The 26,304-nt window shown below is 32.9% G+C and overlaps 2 protein-coding genes across 3 annotated transcripts; both read right to left on the bottom strand.

The window, feature by feature from the left end:
• Positions 1-6,885: 6,885 nt before the first annotated feature.
• LOC115709884 (putative disease resistance protein RGA4) lies at positions 6,886-17,270 on the bottom strand. The gene is made up of 3 exons (XM_061111586.1): positions 17,201-17,270; positions 7,122-9,367; positions 6,886-7,077 (listed from the first exon to the last, which is right to left on the bottom strand). Exon 2 carries the CDS (start codon positions 9,263-9,265, stop codon positions 7,148-7,150), a length of 2,118 nt encoding a protein of 705 aa, XP_060967569.1. The 5' UTR covers positions 9,266-9,367; positions 17,201-17,270; the 3' UTR covers positions 6,886-7,077; positions 7,122-7,147.
• Positions 17,271-21,698: 4,428 nt separating this feature from the next.
• LOC133029005 (putative disease resistance protein RGA4) lies at positions 21,699-24,867 on the bottom strand. 2 transcript variants are annotated; one of them, XR_009686734.1, is made up of 2 exons: positions 22,025-24,867; positions 21,699-21,938 (listed from the first exon to the last, which is right to left on the bottom strand). XR_009686734.1 is itself a non-coding variant. In XM_061111584.1 (2 exons), the coding sequence occupies exon 1, from the start codon at positions 24,785-24,787 to the stop codon at positions 22,106-22,108; it is 2,682 nt and encodes an 893-aa protein (XP_060967567.1). In that variant the 5' UTR covers positions 24,788-24,866; the 3' UTR covers positions 21,699-21,871; positions 22,080-22,105. The 2 variants fall into 2 exon arrangements, 1 of the variants encoding a protein (XP_060967567.1); XM_061111584.1 differs by having other exon boundaries at positions 21,699-21,871; positions 22,080-24,866.
• Positions 24,868-26,304: the final 1,437 nt, after the last annotated feature.

The raw sequence follows: 26,304 nt of genomic DNA, 5'->3' as shown, positions 1-26,304 counted from the left end.
CGATTTCACTGCCCTTGCTCCATCTCGCTGGAATTAATAGGTATTTTCTGGGTGTTCTCGTGTTGTTGTGATGGTTATGTCTGTGAGTGTGGAAGATGGAGGCTATAAATACATTTATTCTTCGTTCTCTTTGGCTATTTTTGTGGTTTTTTTCTTTTGGTTGTCCTATAAATATATTTGACGAGCTCACTCACAAGAGAGTTTTGAGGTGTGTGTTTCTTTTATATTTTTCTAAGTATTTATATTTGCTTCATTTGTTTTTGTGTTGTTTCAGTGTTGTTTCAGTAGTTTTTTTTTTTATAATTTTCTAGGAATAGACTTGCAAATATAGTTGATTTTGCATCTGGTGTTGAGGTTGTGCAGCAGATTGTTTGTTTTTTTTAATCATTTTTTTCTTTTGTTTTGTTTGATTGTTTTAGTGTTGTTTTACCGTTGTTTTGCCATGATTATTTATTGACGTCGATTTTACTGCTTTTGTTTATTCTTGTCGGAATTAATGGTTATTTTCCGGTGTCCTGGTGTTGTTGTGGTGGTTATGTCTGTGATTGTCAAAGATGGAGGCCTCATACTTTTGTTTTGTTGTTGACAGTATAAAAGAAAAAAAAAAAGGGAGGACAGTATAAATGTTAATTCTGCCGTGTGGCAGTAAAATTGAAAACAATTACCCCAAATCCAGTATTTTTGTAAAATGCCCTATAATTTATTTTTGGGCCTTTTTCATTTTTATACTTCCAAACAATTTTTTTTTTTTTTTTTTGTATTTTTATGGAATTTTACATAGAAATTCCTATTGCAACTAGCGCTGCAACCTAAATTGAAACAAAAAATCGTATAGAAACCCTTATTGCAACTAGTGCTGCAACCAACCCAAACCGTAAATTTGAAAAAAAAAAAGTTAAAAAAAAGTATATGGGGTAATTCCCCTTTATTTTTTTTATGGCATAAATAAATAACACTATAGAGTAATATATATTTTTTTTTTTACATTTATATGAGTTTTTTTATGCCATATTTTTATATAAAAAAATAGAAATCTCATATTTGTAAAACAATAATAAGTTTTACTAGAAAAGTCATCGGCAGCGGAAAAGTCACCGTTGCCAGAAAGGTCGCTAGAAAAATCACAGTCATTGAAAAAGTCACTAGAAGTAAATGTCTCAAAAATAACTAAAAATATAACCGGGTTCTATGAATAAAAACTAATAACTCAAACCAGTTATAATTGAAATATAATCAGTTTTGTAACATAATAAATAAAAATAAATAACATAAAATAACTTAAACCAATTATAGTTAAAATAGATCTGGTTCGTGTTATAATGAATACAAACTATAGCAGGAAATTTTTTGAATAGACACTCTTAAAATGGCACCAGTGGTGCCTATCATCCTCCTATGTGTCAATATCGCTATCTGTCCAACTAAGTATCGAGTTCCATATAATTAATATAATAGCTTTTAAGGAGTATCGCTAGCCAATCGCAACGTGACATGTCGAGAAAGTGGTAGGTACCACTGGTGCCTAATAACAATGCTCAAAATAAATATATCAATACCTTTATTATAAAGCAATTTAATTGGTGCACGTATGGAATGAAAATAAGTCTACTATGAATATTGGTGTATTAAATCAATACTCGGTTAGATGTGATGTATTGATATTCACCCTAATTTATTGTTCAATTGGTTCACCTTGGTTGAAAAAACTGTAAACTACAGAATTAGGATTCAATCATTGGCTTCTTCTATTCACATAAGTGACTTAAAAGACCAATAAAAGAAAGTTATAAAAGTGTCAATGTTTTGTTGATTATTCTCTTCAAATAATCAACAATTCATATCTCAACCTACCCATGACATTTAACGAATTCAAAGAACAAAAAGATAAAAAACATTGTATAACATCGAACAAAGATTAAAAAGAAGAAAAAAAATGCTGATATTTCGACCAAAATTTACATCCCGACCGAACTACACTGCAAAATTTAGCGACTAATCACATCTTGTCATGTGGCTAGGATGCAAAGTATTTTTGTAATTAAATAACTTTTTAAGGTTAAGAAAAAGTATTGAACCATACATTGTTTGTCCGTATTGGATTAAAATATCACTTTATTCTATTCTAAACAGCAAGCTATCTCGAGGCTCTCCTTATACTTTCGTTGTAACTTTTTAAGGAAAAACAACACTTTATACTAATTTGGTAAATTGTAAATGGTAGGTGATTTCAGAGTAAAGAGATTATTTTGCAAATACACAAAAAAAATTACAAAAATACGGTTTTACAGAATTTTAAATATTTTTACGATTTTTTTAATTTTATTTACATAAAATACGGTCTTTTTATGTTGTACTCTTATTAATTTATTGTTGATTTTTTGTTATCTATATGTTATTTTTTGTTGTTATTTAGATGTTATTTTCATGTTACTTTTATGTAATTTTCTTGTTGTTTATATGGAAAACCGTAAAAATGTAAAAAAAAAATTCTTTGAACGTAAAATTGTAATTTTTTTTACAAAAAATAGTGCCTTGTGTAATTATCCCCAGAGTAAATTAGTGTAAAAGAGTTTGTGTGGACTCATATGGGATCAAGTGGCAAGTATCCTAGTCCAACATTAAGTCTAGAAAAATGTCATTTTACTATTATTGTGTTACACTATGAAATAGTGTAGGGGCTTATTAATAATTTGTAATTGGTGTGTAAAGCTTATAAATAAGTCAATGGATATGAAATGAGAAAATAGAATATTGGTTCAATAAGGAGATTGACACTGTCTCGAAAAATAAATTTGAGGATTTTTTCTATATCAAAGAAACTAAATCTATCATTGATGCTTTCATTGAGAGCTCGGCAAAATGGCTGATGAAGAGATTTTCATGAATTCGTGAGATCCACATTGAAGTCTATGAAGTTGCGTATAGATCAATTCTTCAATGCTCATCTGAATGCAATAAAAGTGCATCTCAAAGATAAATTAGATGTTAGAGTTGAGCTATATTGCTCATCAATTGAGAAAACTCTGGTTCCCTTAGCTTAGGCCCTGCCTATATCGCCGGAGGTGGAAAATCTCATTGGTAGTTTTGAGGAACAAGTGAGAATCATGAAGCCAATGGAAAAGCCTTTTGTCAATCTCGCCGGCAGTGATGTTTCTATTAAATCTGATCGAAGTAGATTGATGCCTGCTCGATGTATGGCGATGATGGTAGGACCATCGAAGTCGAAGAAGGCACCCTTGACTTCATCGAACGTTGTGGATCCTAGATTTGCGACAATGAATGGAGCTCGAAGAACTCCAATACCAGAGAAGATATAGATGTCATTGGATCTTGGCGTACAAGGTTATGAGCGTGTTCGAGAGGCTATTTTTGGTGTTTATGGTGGCTCACCATGGGAATCGATTCACATGCCGCTGAAAGATTGGAAGAGGATCTTTGATCGGGGACAACGGTGGATCTTTGATGAAGATGTTAGAGATTTTATTATAATGGAAGAAAATCAAAATATTACAACACTATTGCAATATAAGACAAGGACTAAAAGATTGATTAAAAAAATGTTACAACAACAATATATAAGGAAGATAGAAAAAGAATATGAACAAAATATATTATATAATTAATATGTATATCACAAGAGAAGAATATATATATATACATTCACTCACAATCTTGAGTGTAGATTAGGAAGGATGACCATGACTTGAATAATATATTATCACCTTTGTCCAAAATCTTATTTTTTCTATCTCTAAGCACTAAGGGAACTCTCTAGGAAACAACTTTGAGAATTATCAAGCCTTAGAATTTTCTAGCAAATTGTTTTTTTTTTGAAGGGAAACCGATACATGTTAAAATAACAAAGGTAACAAAGTTACGCAAGCAGAGGAGAATTTCCTTCCATCTATAACAGTTCATTGTCTATCCTAAGGGCATGCAGAGATACCCCAGGAGAACTAGACAATAAAACTATAATATCAAAAAAGAAAACCTCAAAACTGAGAGTTGTCACTTCCGATCCACTAATAGAACACCTACAAAATAAAGAGGAAAAAAAAATTAATACATAATAAATATTTAATAAAAATTAAAATTTCCCTTACAAAAAATAAAATAAAATAAAATAAAGTATGAAAGTTTATATAAATAGTCACAGACTTTTCTAATGTAAATACTAGAACTTATCTATTCTCATCTCCATTGTTGACGGTGACTACACTACATCTAATGTGTTATTATTAGACCAAACTGACCTTACAAAATTAAAACTAACCATATAATAACTTTACAAAAACTAAAAACTAACCATATAGCAAATTGTTTTTTTTTTTTTTTTTTTTTTTTTATTTATAGAAAACTTAATCTTCTCAATATAAGTATCTTAGACCTTTTTATATAGTATTTATGATAACACCATTTGAAATACTAACTCATAACCTCCCATGGAGGTTATAGACTCAATAAATAAGTATAAAATTTATTCTCCAACAACTGTAACTCCCATAATTTTTAAGAATTTTAAACTATGATTTGTAACACCTAATTTTACACTCTTAATATTAGTGATAATTATGGAGGGAGGTCCGATCTTGGGCATAGGTGGGCTAAACCTGTGCGTAGGGCCCACCTAGTCCATATGCCTAATTTTTTTTTCCTCTTTTAAAATTATACATATATTTTACTAATTTTGAAAAATACCACATTTCATTTCTAAATAAGGTCTCAATTTTTTTTTTTCTATGACTCACTATATTTCAAGGTTGGTCCTATGTGGAGGTTACTAATAGCAACAAGTAACTCCCCACATGCTACAAAATAATGACAACTAATATATATTATCATATGTTACATATAATTTATTTATTACATATATTTAATTTATATATTATATTATTCATAAATAATATAACAATCCCCACTAAATTAAATATTATCTCTTTAACAACAAATTTGTAACTTTTGTAACATAAATTTAATCAATCAAAAATATTACATTAAAATATAATATTTTTCTACTTTGATTGACTAAATATACACTATTATAGAAGTCTTGCTTAAGTGCATTAACTAAAATATTTTTTGACTTTAATTTTATTTTAGTGTAGTTACCACAAAAATTAATAAATTTTTAGTTGTCGTAGCATTGAATCACTATTCTTTTAGTACAAATTGGTGATAACCCACACCCTTGCTAATGCTCACCTGAGACAGCATGTATCGCTCTTGCACTGTTAATGTCCATGTGCAAAATTCTAATTCATGAACTCTGTAGAGAATACTTCCAATTCTTAAAAGAGGAGGCACCGCCTCTAGTCTATATATGTAGATTTTTAGTATCTCACTATTCTTTATACACTTCTTAAGCTGAAACTCCATTAAAAAATCTTTCAATTTTAACTTTCAATTTTTACCATATGCACTCATCTATGGATGGGACAATTTGTGTTGGGAAAACCTATTGTAATTAACCACAATATTTTTCCTTTTTGTATGTCAAAAATGGGATACTTATCAAACACCACAATATGCAATATTAAAGATCAACCAAAGCACCACAAACAATATTAAATACACAAATCAATCATAAAAGTGAGACACCAAGATTTTTACGTGGAAACCCAATGCGGGAAAAACCACGGGACTGTAGTCCGCTCAAATCATCCACTATCACCTAGGTTCAATAATGGAATTACAAAGTTCTTCTCTAGTAAAACTAGAGGCTCACAACAACATCAAGATTAAACAATCTTGGATCACCAATACAATCATCATCATAATCTCAAAAGATGGATACACAAAAGAAAAAGTTTGGGTCTCACCAAGTGGGTATTATAGAAGAGCATCTTAGAGAGGACAATCGCCAAATCAGAACTGGTAGATTTGAAGAGCACCTTGCAAGGATTCACCACTCAAAATTTGAGCAAAAATAGATGAGAATCAACCACTTGATCTTCAAAGTAAAATGGCAAAACCCATTTCTCTCTCTCTAGCTTTCTTTCTCTCCTTTCCCTCTCTTTTTAATTCTTTTCTCTTTTTCTGCCTTAATGCTCACGAAGCACTATCGTACTTGCTGTCTCTTTTTTTTTTTCTTTTAATTGAACAAACAAATGGGCCTTAAGCCCTAATTGGTCCAAGCTCAACAAAAGGGGCGGACCCAACAATTTAAGTCCTAAATTCACTCTATTGACTTGTTATTACTTATTGAACTTAAAATTATATTTTTACTAGTGTTAAGATAGGTTACCATCAATGAGAAAAACACTAAGAGAGTTTAGGTCCCATCCCAAAAATTCATGCTTTAATCTTGTATGAAGATTAAGCGATTTGTTAACTACACACTTTTGATTCCAAGCGAATCATGCTAGCAAAATATAGTGCCCACTTTTAAGTATCACTTTTCTCCTTAAAATCTTAAACTTTGAAACTTAAATCATTAAAGATTAATTTTCACACAACTCAAATTTTACTAATTTTGATATCAAGCATATCAAAATTAAACACTAATTTAGACACCAAACATGTATCAAATATACACATTTTTAGTTATAAACACCAAACATACCTAAAAGTACTACTCACATTAGAGTATCACCCTCACACTTTTACATTTCATTATCAAGATAATATATTTTGATTTTGAAATATATCACTTTGTCTCTATAACACTTTTAATTTTCATCATAAAATTATTTTTATTAAATTTTTACACCAAATATGTTAAAATTTAATTATGTACATAGCTGATTCAAAATCAAATTTCGGGTTGAAGGAGATTATTATTATTTATTTTTATGAATGGTTGGAGGAGAATAATAATATATTAGTTATTCAATTGCCTATGATTTGTTTCATCTTAATACACAAGGTTGAAACAAGAAAGCATTTTGTACAAGGTCTCCTATACTATAACTAAAATTACATTATTCAACATCATATAGAAAAATATATTAACAACAATTATTCATGCACTAAAATAATACCAAAAGTAATCACAATACATAAATCTTAGTTGAACATGTTGACAGAAGAGACACCAACTTCATGAACTTAATCACTTTAGCTAAAGGAACAGAGAACCTGTACTCACACAAACACAAACATACATACATATATTAGCATACCTGTTCTTTCCTTCTCCTCATGATGATCAATCAGCTTCACCAATAATACGATTGGGAACATGAGCAATCTTATGCCAATCTGAGCCTACTTCTGGTTTGCATGCTTCCTGTAATGCATCACAATCTTCAATCTCCAAATGTGCAAGGGAAGTGAGGCCTTCCATCCCATCAGGAAGGGACAACAATTCTTGACAATCCTTAATCACAAGCTTCTCAAGTGAGGTGAGTTTTGGCAGCCACTCCGGCAATCTTGATAAGTTAAGACACTCTTCAATATGTAATTTTTGTAGGGTCTTAGCAGCTTGTTGGAGCCATTGGGGCAATTCTGTTGTCTCTGATAATCCAAAAATAGCAAATGTGCGGAGGGTCAACTGAACATCTTTATCAATAAATTCACTTGCCAAGTTGAGTTGATCACAATCCCCTATTACGAGAGAACGTAATGCAGTGCAATTTATCAAGTCATTAGGCAAGGCTTTCAAATTTTCACACTCATAAATAGTCAAGAAACGAAGAGACTCCAAGCGTCCAATTCCACCGTTTGCCAAAAAGCTCTGTTTTGTGGTTAACATAAGAGTCCTTAGGCTTACCAAATTCCCTATATCCTTGGGTATTTCCTCAAGCTTCACACATCCATCAAGAATCAAAGTTTGCAAACTTTGCAGCTTACAAACTGAATCAGGCAGTCTCTTCATATTTCTATTACCATTCAAGTTAAGATATCTCAACTGCTTCATGGTCCCAATAGAATTAGGCAACACCTCAAAAGATAATTCTGACAAATCAAACACTCGTAAGTGCTTGAATGTTGAGATGCATGTAGAAAGGAATAACTGCACAACTTCATCTTTCTCATCTCCGGTACACTTAACATGAATACTCTTTAGTTTCTTTAGCTTACTCAACTTTTTTAAGTTATTCTCATTGATAACAACTCTTAAATATCTTACCGTATCAGAAATCTCTCTATCGTCGTTGGAATTTACAATTGAGCACTCATTTTGGGTTATTGAGCATGCAAGGTTGTGAATTAAATCATGCACTCTGATTACTTGGAAGATTTCAAAAGAATCTTGACGAGGATCAACTTGAAATAAAGATCTGTTGCACAACTCTACATAGCATGAGTCACCAATAACTTCGACGTCCTCTTTGTTTTTAGGTGAAGGAAGGATTCCAAGTGCCATCCAAATACTAATCAAAACAATGCTTTCCATCAAACTATCCTCTTCAAAAGTTGAGCAATAAGCAAAACACTGTCTCAAAGATGGAGACATTGCATTGTAACTTAACCGTAATGCAGGTAAAATGTGACCTTCTTCTCGTTCTAACTCCCAAATTTTGCTATCTCTTACTGTTTTCCACTCATGAGCTTCAGTCTTCAACCGAAGGAGACTGCCCAAAGTCTTCAATGCCAAAGGAACCCCGCTACACTTTTCCACAATTTCTTCACCAATTCTTTTGAGTTCCGAATATTTTGATGCTTCTTCTTCACCTCCAAGTGCATACTTGAAAAAAAGAGATAAAGAATCTTTTTGAGGAAGACCCTTCAATTCATAAGGCCTTTTTCCACCCATGATTGAAGCAACTTTACTACTTCGTGTTGTCACTATAATTTTACTCTTTTTCGAACCCACTGATAACAATTCTGCTAAATCCTGCCACTTGAAAAAATCCTCATTCCATACATCATCCAATACAAGTAGAAACTTCTTATCTTTCAAGGTGTCTGTCAAATTTTTTTGCAACTGGTTTAAATTGGACAAGTTGCTTGTGACATTGCTATTACCAGTTGCATCTGTAAGAATATCTTTTACTATTTTAGACACATTGAAATCCAAAGACACACAAACCCAAATCCTCAAATCAAACATTTCTTTAATTGCATCTTTATTGTATATTGATTTGATGAGTGTGGTCTTCCCTAAACCTCCAATCCCAATTACAGCTATAACATGGATTTGATTCTCATGATCTTGAGCTTGGTCCTTTAGTACCATATTTAGGATATCCTCTTCTTCACGATCTCTACCAATAACATCTGCAGGGTTAACAAAGGAGTGAGTATTCATCTCCCTATTGCCATTCATTGGAAGGCTTTGACCCATTTTCAGCTGAGTTTTGATCAAATCAAACTTTTCCATATTCTTAGCAATCTCATCTAACTGTTGTCTTATCTCCTTAATTCGATGAGCAATGCTAAAACGGTACACAAGAGGATTGGAGCTCGAAAAGAAACGATGTACCTTTATGAGTATTTGAAATAAATATTATTTAACATAAATAAAATAAATAAAAGGCTATACCAATAAGACATATACATAGAGAATCACATTTTTTTTTATTCAAAATTTAAGTTAGAATAATTTGCGGTATAAATACTTAAGTTTAACTATCAATTGTAAATAAATACTTAAGTCTTTTTATATTTTTAGAATTCTGTAGGTACCTGAACATTAAATGTCAAGTCATTATCCACGTGTCATTTTGTTATTAGTATATTGAAATTATTTTTTTTAAAAAAATAAAATTTTTGGACCAATCAGGAATTGTCACGTGACAATTTACTTTACACTTATCAGTTAGTACCTATAGAACTTTCAAAATTATAACTTAGACATTATTACCGTCAAAAATTTAAACTTAAGTATTTATTTATAACCGAAAATTAAACTCAAATATTTATGCTGCAAATTGCTCTTTTAAGTTATCATACGACATCAATTTCTCTATATTTTATTTACCTTATTTAAATATAATATTTTATTAAAATGTAATTAGTTAGGTTAGTTATAAGCTTTGTATTAGTCTGACAGTTCTGTTAACAAGTTGGTATTTTAGTTATTAACTAACTGATTGGTTAGTTATATTTGACCAACTTGATTCTTGATTATCAGTGCTATAAAAGCACTTAACTCTGTAGCATTTTCATTTTTTAACTTTCTGAGAAATAAAGCAATTTTTCTCTTTCTCTCTCGGTTTCTCTCATGGTATCAGAAGACACATCTCATACTTCTTCCATGGCCAGACCATCAACCAGATCACAAGATGGCATTCTTCTATCAAATTTTGAGCATCACCAGTCAGAGACCTTGCCTGAAGACATCTCTGCTCCGATTCCTCCTCCTTCCGCTGCCCCTCGTCGATCATCCAGACCTCAATCGCAGCTAGGTCCATATTCCTTTGTTCCTTCCCCTGCTGCGACCGATTCTTTTCCTCGATCAACTCAAGATCGTGGCACTGTCAATGATGTTTCAAGTCCCTTCTTCCTCAGCTCCGGCGACCATCCTGGCCTTGTCTTGGTGTCCTCCATCCTAAATGGTACCAATAACCAATCCTGGAAATGAGGCATAACAATGGCACTTGCTGCTAAAAACAAGACTGCCTTCATTGATGGATCACTGCCTCAGCCAGCTGCTGGTAATCTTCTTAACTCTTGGACTCGTTGCAATAACATGGTTATGTCTTAGCTTGTTAATTCTGTCTCTGCTGAAATCGCTCAAAGCATAACGTACTTTGATCTTGCTACTGATATGTGGCAAGATCTTGCTGAAAGATTCAATGAGGCAAATGGCCCTCGCATCTTTCAATTACAAATACAATTAACTTGTTTGCATCAAGATGATCAGTCTGTCACCTCTTATTTTACTAAACTGAAATCCCTATGGGATGAATTGAAGGAATTTCAACCCAACACAACCTGTACTTGTGGAGCTATGAAGGAATTTCTTGACTACTATAACCAAAACCAGGTTCTCCAATTTTTAACTAGTTTAAACCAGTCATTTGCCTCGGTTCATGCTCAGATTCTTCTTAATAAGCCTATTGCCAACCTCTCACGTGTTTTCTCCATGATTGTTCAAGAAGAACGTCAAAGAACCTTAGGCAACTCTGATGTACCCTCCTTTGCATCATCGGTTAAGCCATCAAACCCCACCAATCCCCCAAGAAACAAGAAACCGAGACCCTCGTGTTCGAACTGTGGAAAACCAGACCATCTGGTCGAAAAATGTTACTTTTTGCATGATTTTCCTCCTGGCTATGGAGACAAAAAGAAACAAGAAAAAGGGAAGGCAGCTGCTAACCGAGCTACTGCTAATTTCAACTCGGATGATACAACCAACACATCGGTTTCAGTTGATCTGTCCACTCAGTGTCAGCAACTAATTTCACTACTCAGTCAACAACTCCATCAGCATGCTCCTCGAACAGACCCTACTGTTCCTACAGCAGCTTCAAACATAGCTGGTAACCATTCTTTTAACTTGTTTAATTCTTGGATAATAGATAGTGGTGCCACTCACCACATGTGTTTCAACAAAAATCTGTTTCACTCTTTTTCTCATCATCAGTTTACTAAACAGGTTACTTTGCCTAATAACCATCATACACCAGTCCATGGTATTGGGAATATTAAAATCAATTCTGCAATAACTTTGCATAATGTTCTTTATGTCCCACAATTCAATATCAACATCTTTTCTGTCATTGCATACATTGATAACACTACTAATTCAGTTCTTTTTCAACCTGAAATTTGTGTTATTCATCTGCATTTTTAGAATCGGGTGATTGGGACAGCTAAAAGGCATGGTAAGCTTTACTTGTTGCAACATGAGGATGCTGTCATGGCCAACACAAGTCAATCTTCTGTTTTTTCTTTACAAAATAATGTAGACCAATGGCATAATCGCCTTGGTCACCCTTCAATGCACATTTCCAATGTTTTTAATAAAAAGATTGACTCTTCTTTTTCTACCAGTTCTAATCAGCATTGCTCAATTTTCCATTTAGCTAAACAAAAACGACTTCCCTTCATATCTAATAATAATTTTTCCACTAATATCTTTGATTTAATCCACACGGATATATGGGGTCCTTTTCACATCATTAGTGTTGAAGGCTATAGGTATTTTCTTACCATTGTAGATGACAAATCAAGATTTACACGGACATACATGCTAAAAAGTAAAGCTGATGCTCCTACAGTTCTCATGAACTTTTACAATCTGGTTTGCACTCAATTTTCCACTCCAATCAAAGCAATTCGATCGGACAATGCCAAAGAATTAAACTTGGCTTCTTTTTTTGCCTCTAAAGGCATCATTCACTATCACTCTTGCGTGGAAAGACCGCAACAAAACTCAGCGGTGGAGAGGAAACACCAACATATATTAAACATAGCTCGAGCTCTATGTTTTCAATCTAATCTACCCCTAGGCTATTGGTCCTATATCATCCAAACTGCAACCCATTTACTCAATAGGACACCATCTGCCTTATTCAAAGGGCTTACATCCTATGAAATTCTACACAATAAACCCCCCAAATATGATCATTTGAGGACATTTGGCTGCTTGGCTTATGGATCCACACTAGTCTCAAAGAGACACAAATTCACCCCTCGCACCCGTGCCTCCATTTTCATTGGCTATCCATATGGTATGAAAGCCTATACCTTATTAGACATAGAAACCAATATTATTTACCATTATAAGGATGTTATTTTCCATGAAAATATATTTCCTTTTTTTTTTCTCACAAACCCAACACTGATGTTGAACTTTGTTTCCCTCAAACTAAGATTCCCTCACATCACAACATACAACCTACTGCTCCTACAGAGTACATACAAAAGACAGTTCCCCCTGTCAATAAACCACCTGCTCCTACAGAGCACATTCAACAAATAGACTCCACTCTCAATACAACACCCCCTACAACAGAGTCTTTACAAAATACAAAGGCTACTATGACCATATCACCTGCTCCTATTGCGCCTATACAACAGACCAAACATGGTCGACTCATCAAGAAACCATCTCACTTGGATGCTTATGTTTGTCACACAGCCTCCACTGCACATCCCATTGAACCTTTTCTTTCTTATATTAAGCTTCATCCTGAATTTCAAGCTGCTATATTAGCAGCCTATTCTGAAATTGAGCCTTAAAGCTATGCTGAGGCATCCCAATTCATTCATTGGCTCAAGGCTATGGACACTGAGACTGAAGCCTTGGAAAAAAATAAAACTTGGATAATAACCAAGTTACCACCAGGACAAAAAGCTATCGGATGCAAATGGTATACAAAGTTAAATATACCAAAGAAGGAGCTGTTGATAGATTCAAAGTGAGGTTAGTAGCCAAAGGCTACAACCAAAGACAAGGTATTGATTATTCCCAAACATTTGCACCCGTAGCAAAGTTCAACACTTTAAAAATCTTATTAGCTCTTGCTGCCATGAATAATTGGAACATCCACCAATTAGACATCAACAACGCTTTTCTTCATGGTGATCTCCATGAAGAATTTTACATGAAACTCCCACCAGGCTACAAAGCTCCCCCAAACTCTGTTTGCCTCTTAAAAAAGAGCATTTACGGTTTGAAACAAGCCTCTCGACATTGGCACTCTAAGCTTAGTACCACACTTCTTGAAGATGGCTTTCACCAATCCTCATCTGATAATTCCCTCTTCATTAAGAGAACTAGCACTATGCTTCTTGTTGTCCTCATCTACGTTGATGACATTATTGTGGCAAGCAACAATGACAATGCTATAGCACACTTCAAAGTTTTTTTGGACAATAAATTTCAACTTAAAGACATAGGCTCCCTTCGATTCTTCCTTAGACTCGAAGTTGCTCGAACAAAACAAGGAATATCAGTTTCTCAACGCCCTTTCACACTTCAGCTTTTGAAGGATACAAGGTACTTAGGAGCTAAACTTGCTTCCTCCCCAATGGAGTATAATCTCAAACTCAACAAAGATAAAGGGGCCCCTACCTGACCCCACTACATACCGTAGCCTCATTGGTAAATTAATTGACCTTACCATCATTAGGTCGGATTTTACCTATGCAGTAAACCACCTTAGCCAATTCCTTCAACAACCACGAGTACCCCATCTTCATGCCACTAACAAGATCTTACAATACCTCAAGAGTACCCTTGGTCAAGGACTCTTCTTCCCTGCCAACACCTCCCCAACCATCTCAGCATACGCTGAAACAAGTTTATCAGCATCCAATGTTCAAATTTCATTCTTTGCTGATGCCGATTAGGGCAGCTGTCAAGGCACTAGGCGCTACATTTTAGGGTATTGTGTGTTCCTTGGCCAATCCATTGTCTCGTGGAAATAGAAAAATAGCAAGTTGTATCTCGGTCATCTGCTGAAGTCGAGTACCGTGCAATGGCAAATGCCACTTCCGAAGTAACATGGATCCTTGCCCTCCTCAAAGACATTGGCATCTCTCCTAAAGTTCCAGCAACATTATACTGTGACAACACTGTTGCAATGCACATCAGTGAGAATCCCGTCTACCATGAACGCACAAAACATATGGAGATCGACTGCCACTTCCTTCGAGAAAAAGTTCAGCAAGGATCCCTTAAGCTTCTTCATGTCTCTTCTCAACAAAACCTCGCAGACATATTCACCAAAGCTTTGCTACCTTCATCTTTTCTAATATTGTCTCCAAGTTGGGTGTCATCAATATTTACACTCTAACTTGAGGGGGGCTATTAAAATGTAATTAGTTAGGTTAGTTATAAGCTTTGTGTTAGTCTGACAATTCTGTTAACAAGTTGGTATTTTAGTTATTAACTAACTGATTGGTTAGTTATATTTAACCAACTTGATTCTTGAATATCAGTGCTATAAAAAGCACTTAACTCTGTACCATTTTCAATTTTTAACTTTTTGAGAAATAAAGCAATTTTTCTTTTTCTCTCTCGGTTTCTCTCATATTTTTTATGGGATTTTCGTAAAAAAAGTTCCTAAAATGACAATTTTTTTCTCTTTTACATTTTTAGGGACTATGTTTTACTTTTCTTACATATATTTTCATTATATTTTTTTACAAACCTCATGAAAACAATATGTTAATAAAATAGTATAAATATAAAAGCAATGTAAAAATAACATACAAACTACATAATATAATGTTATTGTGAAAACAACGTAAAAATAAACAATTAGTGTTTTTTGTAAAACAACAAAGTCAAATTAGTAAAAATATTGAAAGAAATTATAGTTCTGTATTTTTAATTATTTTTTGTCATTTTTAAGTATTTATGAAAGTATCATTTTTAAATATAAAATTTATAAAGCATAAACAAGAGAGAGAAAGAAAAATGAATAAAGTATTAATAAAATCTTTTTGAATCATTTACCACCTCCTCTACTTATTCACAAGGAAAAGGTAACTACAAGCAAAATTAACTACAAAAATAATTACTTTTGTCATTCTGAACTTACAACACTGCCCTTATAAAAAACTAACCAAGAAGAATCTAAAGTTTGTTTTGAGTGACAGTTGCGAGAAAACATTTCAGGAGAAATTGATCACTGTAGTTGTGTACTCTTCCTTAGATAAGAAAAACATTTGTTGTATATTTGTGATGCTTCAAGGTAGGGCCTAGGTTGTGTTTTAAATACAAGTTGGGAAAATACTTGCCTGTGCCTCTTGACAGTTAAAGGAGTATGAAAAACGATACCCAACTCATAACTTGGCAGCAGCCGTGTTTGCACTCAAGGAGTTAAGACACTATTTATACAGTAAAAAGTGTGAGATATACACTGATCATAAGAGTCTCAAGTATTTCTTCACTCGTAAAGATTTATGAGCAAAGACGCTGGATAGAGTTGGTAAAATATTATGATTGGGAATTTACTTATCACTTTAGAAAGGTCAACGTTGTAGATGATGCCCTTAGTTAGAAAGGTCAAGGACAAGTATACAGTTTGATGCAGATTTCTCCACAGTTGGCTTTAGACATGACCGAGGCTGGTATTAAGTTTGTGGTAAGAAGACTTTCCAATATAACACTCCAATCTACATTGGAAAGAGGCCTTACCAGGCAAGGCTAAAGACTTCACTATCTCAGATAATGATGTGCTACAGTTTAAGAACTGGGTGTGTGTTCTTGAGAAAACAGAAATCGAAAGACAAGTCGCATCCATCCTTACTTACCACCCTAGTTGGTCCTCTCCAATTGGGCCCAATGGAAATACTTTGTTTATTATTATAATAGTCTCATTACAAGGAAAAATATTGTTTCACTAAACTTTTTAATTAAGTGGCCCCTTGCTAATCAAGGCCCAAGGGTGCCTTTTCTTATGAATAAAGCAACACCTTGTAAAAGGATTCCTAATTTTGTTCTTAAGCCAAGACGAGGCAACAATTGATTCATGTATTAAGATTCATTAACGCCTGAATCACGTAAAAATTTTCATCTCATTTCATTTTAAGCTCTATTTTTCTTTATTTTATAATTATTAGTTAAGTTACCAAAAATCTCAATCAGGAACAAAATATATATAATTAAAATGGTAAAATAGTAATTTTATTTCCTTTAATTATGAACCATTAATATGGGATTAGAATGAATGTAATGATCATAGGACACTTTATTCTTTAATAAAGTTCTATGTAAATATATATACATCTATAATTATCAAGAGTACAATATCATATTTATAATGGAGTAATTATGAGATTAATTTATACATATATAATTATTTAATCAAAAAGTTTTAATTAGTAATAATACAATATTTATTAGAGTTTGAAATTATAGGTTCAGAAGTTCTCAAGGTGGCTCTATCAACATCATATTAAGGTAAGAGTTGATACATGGTAATTTGACAATTATAGGAGAATTTTTTTCGTCGGGTCAAACATATTTTTACGATAAATGAGGTTCAATGATTAATTATGGAATTAACTATTAATTATTAATTTTGATTTGAATAAATATATTATTTCTAAATTTATGAGGTGAAAAATAAAAAGGATTAATTTTGGAATTAATTATTTTATTTGAGTTGGAGAGAAAAAAAGTCAAAATTATTTTTGATTTATGTATTTAATAATGACAATGTAAAAGGAATTTGATATTTTGAATTTAGAATATTATAATATTCCATTTTAAAAAATAAAAGGTTGAAGTATTTTTGAGTTAATTATCATATGGACTAAGTACACATTAATTATTAATATTTGTAAAATACCAATTGTTAAGAAATTTGAATTGAGGAAAAAATTGAGCTATGCTAATAATTAAGGTACGTACCTTTCTACAAAAAGAGCCATGTTCTTTTACAACTTGTCTCCTCAGTATTTTGCACTCAAATTCATCGAGCACATCGATTGCGTCATCTAGGAGTGTTCACTAAGTATCCGATCCAATCCAATCCGCACGATCCAATCCAATCCAATCCGCAAAATGCGGATATCCGCACTTGCGCGGATTGGATTGGATTGAAAAATCTAAAATCCGCACTTGTGCGGATTGGATGTTGTTTGACCTCAAAAAGTAACCGATCCAATCCAATCCGCACTTAATTATATATATTTTTAAAAAATTATAATATATAATATATATTAATTTTCTAGTAATATTAAAAAAAAACACATACTTCTAATTTATTAATCTTTTTTAGTAATATATTGAGTTAGTGTATTATATTTGTTTTATAATTAAAAACACTAGAAAAATTATTCTATTCACATAGACACATACACACAAATTTAAATATATATATATATACTAACTTATTTATTTTAGTAATAAATACATATATATTTTAGTGTAAATTATATATTGACATATATGTATATGGGTTTGATTTATATATAAATGGAGATGGAAATAGATTATTATTGGAGATTAAGAAACAATAGTCTTATTTTAATTTTTTTTCTATGAAATATTAAATAATTTATTATTAAAAAAATAACCGATCCAAAATAACCGATCCAAAATAACCGATCCAAAATAACCGATCCAATCCGCACTATTGCGGATTGGATTGGATCGGATTTAAACTATTATGCGGATCGGATTGGATCCAAAATATGAAATCCGCACTTAGTGCGGATTGGATATTGTTTGACCAAAAAAGTGCGGATCGGATCGGATGAACACCCCTAGCGTCATCAAAAACATGTTTAAGTTGAGCGAGCCAGTTTTTAAGCTCTCTACTTTTTCCTTGCTTACTTTCCGCATCAACGAGCACATCTCCGAGGTTAGACATGATTTGTTGAAGCTTTTTGAGGTCATCTTTCATGCCCCATGCCATGTTAAGCTCCTCATAAGAAAGGGAAGCTAGCTTATTCAACACATTTAAAGCTATACTTGAAACTAGCTCAGCCATATTGAAAGAACAAGTGATTTAATTTTCTTTCTTCACAACAATATTTGTGGGTAGTGGTGAGAAAGAAATGTTCTAGTGCAATTATTTGTCTATATGTATATATATACAAATTATTATTCCTTATGTGACAATTTTATAATATTTTGTACACAAGTAAAGAATGACTTTTTTTTTGGAGTGTATGCAACGTTAAAAACCATTCCTTATTCTAAAATGTTAATTGGCTTCATAGCAAAATCTTCTACAATGAAGTTATATATAGTTGAAGAAATATAAGTGATACTATTCTTAATTCTTCTCAAGTTTTGTTTTGTTTGCTTTGAAGTAATGTAATATAATGTAATGGGAATTGATATCGCCCAATTAGTTACATTGCGGTCGCGGTAGTAAACGGGCTATGTCGTATCCACAGGGAGGCAAATTACTACTAAAAATTAGTATAAATAGAAAAAGATAGAAATTGGAATGAATTAAAAATAATGAAATGATGAGGTGAAAAAGTTGATCAAATAAAGAGTTTGGTAAGGTAGAAATGTAGTTATGCAAATCTTATTCTAATACCGATATTAATTCAAAACACAGTTGTAATTCTACACCATTAATTACAACTGGAAGATATATATATATATTATGAACACAAATTTAATAATCTTGAATAAATTGAATCTCACCTCTAACTTAACAACATATCATATTATATATCATAAATCGACAAAATACCACTATTGGCAGAATGCAGTAAACGACATAAAATATAATAAATATACCAAAATATTAATAGCCTAACTTACATAAGAAAAGTATGACTGAACTTATATAAAAGATACTATTAAATTTGGAAGAAAAATTAGAAGATGAAGAACAATTAAATAAATGAGATATGGAGATGAAGCACAAAAGAATCAATATCAATATTAAGAATAAAAGGTACAATAGCTACACTCTAACCTCACCAATATTACTACTCTAGTTCACTCATTTTTTGTCACATAAAATAAGTAAACTAAAATAATAAAAGAAAAATAAAAAAATGACAAATTGTATTTTTCACTCTAAAAATCTGATGCCTTTTACATTGGATTTGGCTCTTATTTATAGAGACAATTGATCCCAACGTAATAATGAACGTGTATGAATAGTGGGGAAATGCTTCTACGAACTCGGCAAGGTGTAGAAATGGCTAGTGCAATTGATATTAATGAGATGTCACAATCATGGCAAGTGCTGGAGTGGACCACGACTTGGAAACTTGGCGAAGTGAAGGGATCTTGGTGCTACCTGAAGGGACGTGGTCTTGAGCCAGTACCTAAGTTATTGGGCTAGAAAGGAAGCCCATGATAGAGACCAATTAATTGTTGGAGCGCATAGCCCAATCACTTGATGAAATGATATTATGGTCTTGGATACTTTGTGGAGAAGTCCATGATTGTCTTGATTGAAAATAATAACGTTTGGACTTATTTCCTCTAGTTAGTGTGAATATTATATCCATGAAAGTGTTGACTTAGCACTTATGATATCCAATCATTTTCATCTAAATTTTTAAGTTTATCAAGGCTACTCCAAATCTGAAATTTGACACAAAACTTAAAATAAATTAAACATTTCTAATTGAAATAAATTTATCATTAAAAATAAAGAATATTTAATTTATATTAATTATATGTGCACAAATAAAGGCTTAGAATGTATCAATTTGAGCCTTTATCAGGAATATATAGTAATATGAATAGTAATATAATGGAATAAAAATTGTAATGAAAATATTATTATGATATTTGGTTTAATTAGGATTTTTGGTTCCTATATGTACGAAATCATGCCCCTTGAACTTTTAAGGTCGTTAAAAATGCACCATGAACTATTGAGATTGTTGGATTTAAAGACTTTTGTCTAATTTCATTCAGTTTCTGTGATTGTAAAATATATTTTTTTTAATTTTTTCTCCTTGCCTTCTTCCTCCAGCCACACCCGACCCCCCTAGTCTTCTTCCTCCAACCACACCAGTCTCACCCACCACCATCCTAAGCCATCGAAATCAAACTTTTCTTTAATTGCATCATCATTGTATACTGATTTGATAAGTGTGGTCTTCCCTAAACCTCCCTTCCCAATTACAGAGTCATCATCTCCCTATTGCCATGCATTGGAGGGTTTTGATCTATATTCAGTCCTTTAATTTTTTTTTCCTTTTAATATTCAGCCCATTTCATTTTTTTTATTTATGTAAAATTAATCCAAAGCCCAAAGCCAAGCCCTGGTCTTGTCACAGTTGCATTTGATTGTTAGCAATAGATGATCCCTTACCATCAACAAATCTATATAGACAAAGGAGTATTGATATACAAGTAATTTAAGAATTATAACTATTAGTACCTAACTACCTAATAAAACTATGAAGAACACTAAAACTAAGACTAGTTGCAATGTAATGTAATTTAAAATAATAAAACACTATATAGATAAAAGAATAATTTAGAGGTGTGCAGAAAGTCATCCGATCTAATCCCAACTGACCGATCAAATCCCAACCGATCCAATAAAATCGGATATCCAATCATAATTGGATCGGATCGGATGCAAATTTTAAAAATTCAATTTGATCGGATCAGATGTTGGTTGAGACATCCGATCCAATGGATAACCGAACCCATCCAATCTAATATCATCCAATGTCCATCCAATCATATTTAATATTTATAATTTTATACATTTAATTATTTTGTTTTAAAAAAATATATTAATTATTACTAGATTTTACTGCACCTACACACATTGATTTAATATTTTATATAATATTCGCATTTGATGTATTGGACTTGTTTATTAAGACTTTTGCTTATTAAGTTAGATTTGTGTTATATTTTTATTATGAGATCATGAAAATTAGGTTGGATTTGGATTAAACTATTGTTTATTATTGAATTATTAGGTTCTAACTTATATTTTTTCATATATTTTTTATTTTTAATGAAATCAGCTAAAATGGATTGGATTCATCCATTGGATCCAATCCATTTCAATAAAAAAACCAGTCAAAGCATCCAATGGATGGAACCGATCCAATCCAATACATCTATTGGATCGGATCGGATCGGATGACTCAATTCAATTGGATTAGATTGGATGGCAAAATCCAATATCCAATAAATAATTGGATTGGATCGGATGGGTCCAAATCCATTGGATGTGATCCAATGAACACTTAATTTAAAATAATATCAAAAAATTACATAATTTAGAATTCAGTTGCAATACTATTGTTCTCAAAAAAATAAAAATAAAGCACAGTGTTAAGATTTTAGCTGAAAGTCTGTCAAATTTTAGGTTGGAGGAGAATATATTGGTTATTAAATTGCATACATTATTTTATTTTGCCTATGATTTGTTTCATCTTAACACATGAGGTTTGTATATAGCAATAATTACATTATTCAACATCAAATAGAAAAATATAGTAGCAACAATTATTCATGCACTAAGATAATGCCAAAAGTAATCACAATACTTAAATCTTAGTTGAACATGTTGACAAAAGAGATACCAACTTCATGAACTTAATCACTTTAGGGAAAAGAACAGAGGACCTGTACACACACAAACACAAACATACATATATTAGCATAACAAAAAAAAAAAAATTAATCATGATAACTATACATTCCTCTCTGTTATAAAATACTAATTAATATCAACAAACATGAATGGAACAGGGAACATGAGTACATACCATACCATACCATGTATGTAATGTATGTATGTATGTATACATCAACAACAAAAGTAGATGCATACCTCTTTCTTCCTTCTCCTCGTGATGATCAATCAGCTTCACCAATAATACGATTGGGAACATGAGCAATTTTATGCCAATCTGAGCCTACTTCTTCTTTGCATGCTTCCTGTAATGCATCACAATCTTCAATCTTCAAATGTGTGAGGGAAGTGAGGCCTTCCATCCCATCAGGAAGAGACAACAATTCTGGACACTCCTTAATCACAAGCTTCTCAAGTGACGTAAGTTTTGGCAGCCACTCCGGCAATCTCGATAATTTGGGACAATCTATAATATATAACTTTTGTAGGGTGTTAGCAGCTTGTTGGAGCCATTGGGGCAGATCAGTTGTCTGTGGTAATTCAAAAATAAGAAATCTGTCAAGCCTCAACTTAACATCTTTATCAATAAATTCACTTGCCAAGTTGAGTTGATCACAACGATCTATTATGAGAGAACGTAATGCAGTGCAATTTATCAAGTCATTCGGCAAGGCTTTCAAATTTTCACACCCACAAATACCCAATAAACGAAGAGACTTCAAGCGTCCAATTCCACCCTCTGCCAAAAAGCTCTGCTTTGTGGTTAACATAAGAGTCCTTAGGCTTACCAAATTCCCTATATCCTTGGGTATTTCCTCAAGCTCCACACATCCAGCAAGAATCAAAGTTTGCAAACTTTGCAACTTGCAAATTGAATCAGGTAGTCTCTTCATAATTTCATTATTGTTCAAGTTAAGATATCTCAACTGCTTCATGGTCCCAATAGAATTAGGCAACACCTCAAAAGATAAATCTGACAAATCAAACACTCGTAAGTGCTTGAATGTTGAGATGCATGTAGAAAGGAATAACTGCACAACTTCATCCTTCTCATCTCCGGTAAGCTTAACATGAATACTCTTTAGTTTCTTTAGCTTACTCAACTTTTTTAAGTTATTCTCATTGATAACAACTCTTAAATATCTTACCGTATCAGAAATCTCTCTATCGTCATTGGAATTTACAATTGAGCACTCATTTTGGGTTATTGAGCATGCAAGGTTGTGAATTAAATCATGCACTCTGAACTCTTGGGAGATTTCAAAATAATCTTCATCAGGATCAACTTGAAATAAAGATCTGTCGCACAACTCTACAAAGCATGAGTAACCGATATCTTCGAGGTCCTCTTTGTTTTCAGGTGAAGGAAGGATTCCAAGTGCCATCCAAATACTAATCAAATAAATGCTTTCCATCAAACTATCCTCTTCGAAAGTTGAGCAATAAGCAAAACACTGTCTCAAAGATGGAGACATTGCATTGTAACTTAACCGTAATGCAGGTAAAATGCGACCTTTTTCTCGTTCTAACTCCCAAATTTTACTATCTCTTACAGTTTTCCACTCATGAGCTTCAGTCTTCAACTGAAGGAGACTGCCCAAAGTCTTCAACGCCAAAGGAACCCCGCTACACTTTTCCACAATTTCTTCACCAATTCTTTTGAGTTCATGATATTTTGATGCGTCTTCTTCACCTCGAAATGCATACTTGAAAAACAGAGACAAAGAATCCTTCTTAGGTAGGCCCTTCAATTCATAAGCTTCTGTTCCACCCATGATTAAAGCCACTTTACTACTTCGTGTTGTCACTATAATTTTGCTATCTTTAGATCCCACAGATAACAACTCCGCAAATTCCTGCCACTTAAAAGGGTCCTCATTCCATACATCATCCAACACAAGTAGAAACTTTTCATCCTTCAAAGTCTCACTCAAGGGTCTTTGCAACTGCTCTAAATTAGTCAACTTACTAATCTCAGCTCTATTATTAGTTGCACTCATAATAACATCTTTCACTAGTGTATTGACATTGAAATCTAAAGATACACAAACCCAAATCTTCAAATCAAACTTTTCATCAATTTTCCCATCATTGAAAACTGATTTGATAAGTGTAGTCTTTCCTAAACCCCCAATTCCCATTATAGATACCACAGGAATTTGATTCTCAATTTTGTGATCATCCATCAATATCATATCTAGGATCTCTTCTTTTTCACGATCTCTACCAATAACATCCGAAGGGTTAACAAAAGAGTGAGTCATCACTCTATTCTCCAACACAAGAGAGTTTTGTTCCATATGCAGCTGAGTTTTGATCAAATGAAATGTTTCCATATTCTTAACAATCTCATCTAATTGTTGTCTTATCTCTTTAACTCGATGAACAACACTAAAACGATAAACAAGAGGATTGGACCGCGAAAAGAAACGGCATACCTTTCTACCAAAAGAGGCATGTTGTTTGACAACTTGTCTCCTCAGTAACTCACACTCGAATTCATCGAGCACATCCACCGCATCATGGAACACATCCTTAAGGTGATTGAGCCAGTTTTTGAGCTGTGGATTCTTTTCTTGCTTAGTTTCAGCATCCAGGAGCACATCTTGGAGGGCTAATGTGATTAGCTTAAGCTTGTCAAGATCTTGTTTCATTCCCCATGCCAAGCTAACCTCTTCATAAGCAAGAGAACCCAGTTTGTCCAAGACATTTCCAGCTATGATGTAAGCTAGATCTGCCATTATCAAAGCAGTAGAGTGTTGAGACGTTGAAGCAATAGAGATTAGAGAGAGAGGAGAGCACTTGTGTTTTTCAACTTTGTTGACTCGATCATCTTTCTCATCCAACCGCACTATAACTATATTCCCTTTGCTATAATTCTCATCCACAAGCTGGATCTTTCTCATCCACTAGTATTGTTATCAGGAGAATTTTCAAATCTATACCTAAATATGAAAATAATTACATAAAAAACAAACATCAAATTAATCATCTATACGGAAGGTAAGCATACCAAAATTGAAAAAATTATTAGCCTCTCCTATGCCTTTCTTATTGATATTTAATATTTATGTTTTAATATTTCTCTATGAAAAAATTGAAAAACTTTATTCAGTATCTTTCAGAGTACTTCTTCTTCCTTCTTCTATAGGAAGAATGAAAGCCCTACTCCATCTGCACACTTCGTGCTAGGGCCTATTCTAATTGTTTCAGCTTGATCTAACCATTATAAATTATCAGGCTATTTTTTACCATTGACTGTGGTGAACAAGACATCCTTATCTAAAATGAAGAGAATTACTACTACACATAAAAGTCCCATAAGAAGTCTGGATTAGATATGCCTTTTACCTGCAATTTATTTCAATTCAAATTAATAAATAATAAAGCAGAAAAATGTTAAAACTGAAACATAATTGAACTTCTCTTTTCATCAAGGCAAGTGGCTCAAAATATAAGATGCTAGTCTTCTCACTCATTAACTATGTGCCTCTGGATTCATACTTTTTTTTTCAACTCCTTGTAGTTTGAATATCTCAAATTGTTATTAAGCAAATAATAAATTGGTGAGAGAAAAAAATAACCAATCGCAGGTGTTCAATGATCAATGTTCCTCAATTTAACAGATGAAAAGATCTAAATTTTTACAAAATAAATAAATAATTTCCACATCAACAAATTAGTGTGAGTAAAACATGTTCAAGTTTCCAATCAACTAATGTAATCCAATTGAAAATACTACTCTATATGATGATGAAGTTTACCAGTAATCTCCAAAAGAGCAAATACCCATTTGTGAAATGGTGGAAAGAATGAGTGTCTCTTACAACAATTTCATTTCGGTTATCAGTTTCGCTGCAGTATGACAGTCCCCACAAACGCGAAGATTCTTCGTAATTCTGAGTTCTGAATTCACAATTTCACAAACAATTGCAAGCTTTTCACCATGGATTGCTAGTTGACACTCCTTGTCTTCCTCCTCTACATCATGGAGAGCAGAATCAATCTCTTTCATTTTTCTTACCAATACATCCAACTCTTCATCAACTCCTCGAACTTCAGTTTTATTTTAAGTAAAATTAAGTATATTGAAAACAAATATTTATAACTTAGTTGGTTGGAGTGTATGACTCATTACGCAATGGTGTGAGTTCAATTCATAATTGATCTAACTCTGGTCACCTCTTGCCACCTCTCAGGTTTCGCATAAATGTTGGTTGCAAACACTGCAAGCACTCAACAAAGCCCCCAAACTCTTTTGTTGTGCTCTGTTGGCATCTCTTCGAATCAACCATGCACGAATAGTTTCAGCCCTGGAACTATTTGATACTTGTAAATCATCAACTTAAAGTAGTACTTCCCCTCCTCGAGCAATCCAACATGGCTGCAAGCCCATAGAACTGATACAAAAGCAACAGAATCC

The sequence above is a fragment of the Cannabis sativa genome, chromosome 3 (assembly GCF_029168945.1).
Source record: "Cannabis sativa cultivar Pink pepper isolate KNU-18-1 chromosome 3, ASM2916894v1, whole genome shotgun sequence".
Lineage (NCBI taxonomy): Eukaryota > Viridiplantae > Streptophyta > Magnoliopsida > Rosales > Cannabaceae > Cannabis > Cannabis sativa.
The sequence above is the reverse complement of the archived record's forward strand: the minus strand, read 5'-3'. Positions and strand labels throughout refer to the sequence as shown.

Excerpts from the sequence above, each read along its gene's own strand:
- LOC115709884 (XM_061111586.1), bottom strand. The coding sequence starts at position 9,265 with ATGGAAAAGTTTGATTTGATCAAAACTCAGCTGAAAATGGGTCAAAGC.
- LOC133029005 (XM_061111584.1), bottom strand. The coding sequence starts at position 24,787 with ATGAGAAAGATCCAGCTTGTGGATGAGAATTATAGCAAAGGGAATATA.